Source organism: Ctenocephalides felis, unplaced genomic scaffold (assembly GCF_003426905.1).
Source record: "Ctenocephalides felis isolate EL2017-DRISC unplaced genomic scaffold, ASM342690v1 CF-g0.4_SCAFFOLD_03571, whole genome shotgun sequence".
In the NCBI taxonomy this organism is placed as follows: domain Eukaryota; kingdom Metazoa; phylum Arthropoda; class Insecta; order Siphonaptera; family Pulicidae; genus Ctenocephalides; species Ctenocephalides felis.
Window position 1 is genome coordinate 41250502 of NW_020539725.1, and position 7010 is coordinate 41257511.

Here is a 7010-nt window from a genome sequence, read left to right on the forward strand (position 1 = left end):
AAAAAGTAAGTTCAAAGATGAAACTTTACCAACGAAAAAGACTTCTCAATAAAATTTTGACAAAAATGTATAGACGAAATATATTTTTAAACCGTGCACAAGTGAAAACTTGAAACAAGTTAATTTTTAAATGTAAAATTTTAATGTTCAGGAAATTCCTTCTAATAATAACATGTCAAAGTTGCATACTTTATTCTTTAGCATAATCAACTCAAATAGCTGAAAATAAAATATTTGTTATATGTGTATAAATGAAAAAAATCTCATACTATTCAATATTATTTATTTTACTACTATTAATAAATATTCAGACAGTCATTTTTCATATAATATATTTATAGGTATGTTCGAATTTAGCACTCCATTCATAATTTTACATTATACTATTATATTTATATAATCATTACTTCTATCTTCCGATTAATACATTCAGTTTATATATACAAAGTATTCACTATATCTTATGTAAATAATACAATTTTAGGGAAAGGAATGATAAAACAAGTAAACAGAAAAAAAATAGTTCAGTAACTGTTGAATCACAACTATGTTGCCAATCTCAATAAATTTTATCATGAATTTGAATAATAACATTGACCACGCTTATAGAATATATTGTCTAAATTTTATGTAGGTAATTATTTTATTTATAAAGATTTCAATATAACTTAAAGTGATTAACATCTGTAATTGTTTAAATGAAATAGTTAATCATAGTCTAGTTCAAAGTTTTTAAGCAGAAAGTATTTACATGACGATTCTAAGAAAATTCAATCCATAACATTCCTTAATGTAGCAATACTATCATATCTATAGCAACAACTACATTATCCTTAACCTTAGCACTAATAAGTATGCTAATAGTTAACGGTAAGTTTTGCCGTATAAAGCTTGATAAACTTATCCATATAAGCATCTAAGTTCTTGCTTATGTTATTAACATATATCAATTATTATCACAATTATATATTTTAGATCATGTTTTCAATATAATACATTATAGTACATTGCCAAGAATATGTACTGGGAATATATACATTACGCTAATAAGAATTTTATAATAATGTTTTTTAACATAATTTTTATTACAATTGGTCTGTTAATTATTTCTACTACTATTAAATGCAAAATGTTAACAAATAAGTACGTATATATAAAGAGTGATTAAATTTGTTTTGCGGAATTTTGTTTTTTTTTTAATATTTGAGATGTTGCAAAATTAGTATTTACGAAATCAGTTTAATTTGGTCATGGCAATTATTCAGATGAAAAACCTTTCATGAGTGAATCAATGAACCGCAATACCTCAATCAAGATAAAAATTCTGGTTGAATTAGTATATCAAACTCAACGAAAATTATATATAGAACCGTTTATATATTGAATGCTCATGACATTATTGAAAATGTAGCTTATGGTACTTCAGAACCAGAACACTTAGTTGTAACACTTAGAACTCTATTAACACAATTATATTCTTTCACAAGGAGATTCAGTTCGCGATATTGAAATCGTCCACTCAAACTAGAAACGGAATCTTAGAACGGTACGTACCACGAAACTCGGTCGAGTACTACTGGTGGCGTCAGTACTTTTGCGCGCAGTCCGGCTGGTAATATGTCCCGGTATGCGGCCGGTAATGAGCCGTCGTCACGGGCGGCGGTGTCGTCACTCTCGGCGGGCTGCCCTGCACAGAACCGGGCGTAGGGAGCGGCGGCGCCATTTGACAGCTGGGAGCTTCAAACAAATCCCGAAATCCGGGAGGCATTTCAGGCGATGTTTCTGGCGTATACCATGCCGAAGGTCGCGTCGCATATTGTTGTGTTTGGTGCTGATGTTGTTGCTGTTCTTCTTGGTATTGTGAACAATGGTACGGGTACAAGCCTGGTAGATTTGTTAATGAAGGTGTTCTTGCATATGCACCACCCATTAAGCTGTCCACACTAAATGCGGCGCTCGTGTCCATTACTGTAGTGTGATCTGCTAGAGTTAATTCTTGAGTTCCTGACACTACGCCTGCTACAATACTTGGATATTTATTAGATCCGCAGTCTGGTTCACGTTTCAACTTAGGTTTAACATCGACTTTCACATCGTCTAACTGTTGTAGAAGCTGCCTTTTTACTGAAACAGCGTCGTGCGCCATCTGTAACTGTTGTTGACGTTTCAAAGCTTCCTCTTTTTCTTTCACAGCATCTTTTTTCTTGAATCGTCTTCTTCGGCGCAAATAAGAGCCATTGTCAAACATATTATACGAATCCGGATCAAGCGTCCAATAACTTCCCTTTCCAGGCTTCTTATCATCCCGAGCTACTTTTACGAAACATTCGTTCAAACTTAAATTATGCCTAATCGAATTTTGCCAGCCTTGTTTATTCTCTCGGTAATAAGGAAATCGTTCCATTATAAATTGATAAATACCGTTTAATGTTATCCGTTTTTCTGAAGCGTGCTGAATTGCCATCGCTATCAAAGCAATATATGAATACGGCGGTTTAACCATTTCTTTAGCTGCATGTAAAGATTGTTGTTGATGATGGTGGTGATGATGATGATGTGCACTAAGCGCATAAGGTGACGTTCCTGCATATCCATAACGAGAATACTGTTCATAACCATATGGCGTTGTTGCAGCCGCATGCGGGACACCAGCGCCGGACACTGGATATCCAGCCGTGGCACTGGTCTGCCTGTAGTAGGCGTTCTGTTCACCGAATAGCGCGTGCATTTTTTCACTTTTTTAAAGTCCTAAATGACACAAGGTCTATAATAAACACATAACTTATTCACACAATTAATTATAAAATCACTTCAATGCTAACACGAGTTAAATTCTAGCAAGAGTATAATATTATTAGAGTTGCAATAGTAGTTAGCTATCGCGCGCCCGTTATGCACTGAATTAGCGGTGGCTTCTATGCTTTTGCTGCCCAAAATCAACAACGACTGCGCGCACCACACGCCTGACTTGATGGCTGGCGTGAACCAAAATATTCCCTCTCTCCGCAGACTGCGAAAAGCCTAGTTCCGTCTCGTTCGCGCTAATAAGGGACTCTCGAACTGGCATGCGATGGAAATTCCGATATTCGAAGCAACGTTCGTCTTGCTCTGGCTCGGAATTGAGCGCGGCCGAGACCGAACGGTTTGATCCAATAGCCTCTGAGGGCGGCTCCCTCGCCGACAATGGCATTGTTGCCCGCGACACGCCTTTCCCATTATCTGTTTCCGGTAGAAATTTATTCCGGGGATATTCGAAATAAGAACAAATAGGTCGGATAACGTTGCACGAGGCGACGGGACGGGGGCGGATACATAGAAATGTACTTTCTTTGGATGAGAACTTTGTGTCAACAACGCAAATTGAATTTCCCTAGTATAAACAGATTACTGACACCTTCTATAATTTATAGTGTGTATTTTAGCAACACTTCTTTATATAAGCTCGTATAATATGTACACTCGCGGCTGTATATATTGAACCTAGAAGCTTATCTATATAATGAGCCTTGTTTCTCTTTAAAAAATATTTGGATGATTATTAAAATGTTTGACTTGACATTTGTCTTGCATCGGCAATTAATTATGTCATTATTGTGAAATGTATTCAAATTAAAATATTATATTATTGAGTTTGTTACTACAATTATAAATCAATTCATAGAATTTATTTTATATATACTATTTAGTTTTTACTTTAAATTGTTCATTGACCTTAATAATATTTTGTATAAAATTGAGTAAACTAATATTAAATTTATTAATTCTTAAAACTAGTGAGTTTCCATTGATGATGATAAAGATGATGAAATCTTTAGATTTTTTTATATATAATAATAAAAGACAATACTCTTTTCAATAAAGAAATATAAATATTCTAAACCAAATGCCAATTATTCCGATAAATCTGTTTATATCTTTACATCAGTACCGATATATATATATATATATATATATATATATATATATATATATATATATATTATACATTATTGAAAAGTGAAACGATAAGTTTGATTTTATCATAAAACACTGTATTTAATTGTCCTGCAAAAATATTACGTGTATCCCTTATAGGTTCGATGTAGTATTGTAGGGCTTAAAGTCCAATTTCGAATTCGAGCAATTATATTGTGAAAACCAAAATACATTACAACAAATACCTCATATCAAACGAACTGTGAACTGTTGTAATCTGGTCCTTTTTACCATATAGACGGGGTAAATTGAGACAGCCAGGGGACAAAAAGGTCTAATGTGTTATTTCAATTTTAAAGGGATTTTACAAAATAATAGCTATATTATTCAAACAATGCAAAATATAACTTTTATGGGTACATTTTTACAGAGATGTAAATAACATTGATCTGGTATTTTGTCAGAAATATTAATCAGTAACTTGTCCTATATACACATAGGTCGCAAAAGTAGTGAGATCACAAAATTATCAAAATTAATTTTGAAAAAATGTGGCCGTTTTAAATTTAATCCACAAGTGTGCTGCACATATGACTCGGTATATTTATCGTACATAAGACGACTAAAGCAACTTTGTTTGTTCAAGACGAGAGGCGCATTCGTATATATTTCGAAAGAAAATAAAATGATTCTTAGCCGGGCTTAATTTGATTGATATATTCTGCGACATGCTCGAGTACTTTTCCGCTTTACGCGACGTAATGTAACATATTACTGTTATTTTAATGTAAATCGAGCTAACTCGTTAATATTGTGCCTCTGACTCTTTTTATAAAATAAGGTAAATAAGAAAGATTAGTTGAATGAGAATAATCACAATACAAAATTACTACAGAAATTACTGAAAGTCAAATTGCACCTTTGAGCCCAGGTCTACCCTACCTCCAACGTATATAAAATAAAAATATAAAATGTAAAATGAGGCTAAAATAAGGCCGACCAAATCAATCTGGAAAGTATTTCGATATATGGTACATTACATATTGAAGAATGAAGAGAATAAAAACTCTACCGTATACAATATTGTAAGAAAAAAACGAAATAGGCTCAAAGTGTCTTCTGCATTGCGAAGTATGAGAGGTAAGTTTGACCAAAAAAAGAATGCATATGGTCTAAGAAGACTTACATGATCAGAGAAGTACAGTAAAAGTTAAATATGGTAATCTCACACCATGAACCTTGGGGCACAGCACCAATAATAATGATATATAAATTAAATTTACTGTAAATAGTACTCTCTCGACGTGGGCTAAGCTCGGTATGAAGCTTGTTAACGGTTTTCTGAATGAATTGGATTTTGAGTCGAAAGTATAAAAACGAAAAGACAGAGAAAAGCACGTATCGCCCAAAGAAAACAATCGTTTGTTATTTTACGAATAAATTCCCCGCGCTACTGCAATATACCTACTGACTACTGCAGCCACGATTAGGGTTGCAAAAACCTTGCAACAGTAAAATCGACTATTAGAATAAATTTCATTTTGTATTAACTAAATTGTGTTAAGAAAATGCATCTAAAATTTTGTATGGTTTATCAAGGATAAAATTTCATAATGCTTGCCATAATTTATCATCTAATTTCCTGTATTCTCGTTTGAATTAACTTTACACAGTTAGTTTCAACTTCATTATCTTATAAAAGTTCACCACCTTATGAGGTTTAAAGGAACTTTGAGGTCTATCATCGTATATCGTTTAAAAATTGTATAAATTCTGCCACATTTATAAACCCTCATAATACAACAGAGATCGCGTTTTTTTTTATTGTTTTATCTCATTTTAGTCATAAAGTCATAAATCATATACGATTTTATTAAAAATTATTAAGGTTAACCCTTAATGTAATGAATGTAATTTTGATCAACTATTCTTTTTCGATATCAATCACATTGGAAATGACATCAGACATTGAATTTTACAATTATTATAGAAAAGCAAGTTTGTATTAATATAATTTCTAATTGTAATAAAGTTTTGTTATAAATGTGTATATAAAACGTAATGCGAGAAAGATCGCAAGATTCTTAATAAAAGCTCTATATTGAATATTTTAAAACGATGTAGAAATGATTATCTCTTAATTACGAATAATCATGAGATATATCGTTAACATTATGTTTTTAACAAGATGCTAAATGTGTTGAACATTACATAAATTATGAAGTTATTGGAAAACGATTTTTTTAATTTTTTGTGATACAATTATGATCTGTTTTCCTTATAGTAAAAACATTTAGTAATTATTAGGACCAGTGGCATCGGAAGCAATTTTTTGATGGGTGGGCTCGTTTTTTTAGACGTTTTAGACAATATAATATTTTGAGATTGATGGGTGGGCTCAGCCATCCAATGATATGCTCTTGAAACGATTTTAAGTTCAGAACTACTTACTTACTAGTTTATACTGATAATTTTCAGATAAGCTTGATAACAACAAAGTTGGATGCGTAATTCCGTTAATTCAATTCATCGAAATATAGTAATTTACGAACCAGACCAATTTAATTTAAAATGATGTTTTATAATTTTTTTACAAGACAGTACATTTCGATATATCGAAAATATAAATATAACGTGTTTTAGCACGAATTCATGTATAGACTATCGTCATCCCTATAATCTTTTCCGTACATGTATCTATTATTTTGGGTGTTCGCGTTGGTTATTTTTTCGCAGCAATCATAACATCTTCTTAAATTACCACCGTTTTGGAGGTAGTATATTTTAATCTCATATACCAAGAACGTAGGATGAATTTATTTATTGTTTAGTATCAGACCGAAAAGGACGCTGTCAGGGAATGAAATTATAATTTTGCTGTTTGAAATTTATTTCGAAAGTTTTTACGAATATGTGGTGCTGGTTTAAGTTATTTGTGTGTTAACTAGGTTGTGTAAAAGAAGTTTTGGACTTTAAGAATACAAAAAATATGTCATTATCGTTTTGATTTCGTATAGCTATCGTTGCGGTTCTTATAAAGCAGTAATTTAATTTATTTGTGTTATGAAGTGTAATGAACTTGGTGATTTCTTATG

The 7010-nt window shown here is 32.1% G+C and overlaps 1 protein-coding gene across 1 annotated transcript; it reads right to left on the bottom strand.

The window, feature by feature from the left end:
* Window positions 1-1585: 1585 nt before the first annotated feature.
* On the bottom strand, window positions 1586-2503 carry LOC113386061 (fork head domain-containing protein crocodile-like). The gene has a single exon (XM_026623870.1). It carries the CDS (start codon window positions 2501-2503, stop codon window positions 1586-1588), a length of 918 nt encoding a protein of 305 aa, XP_026479655.1.
* Between the last annotated feature and the right edge of the window lie 4507 nt (window positions 2504-7010).

What these genes read in the sequence shown, in the direction of transcription:
- LOC113386061 (XM_026623870.1), bottom strand. Translation starts at nt 2,503, where the DNA reads ATGGTTAAACCGCCGTATTCATATATTGCTTTGATAGCGATGGCAATT.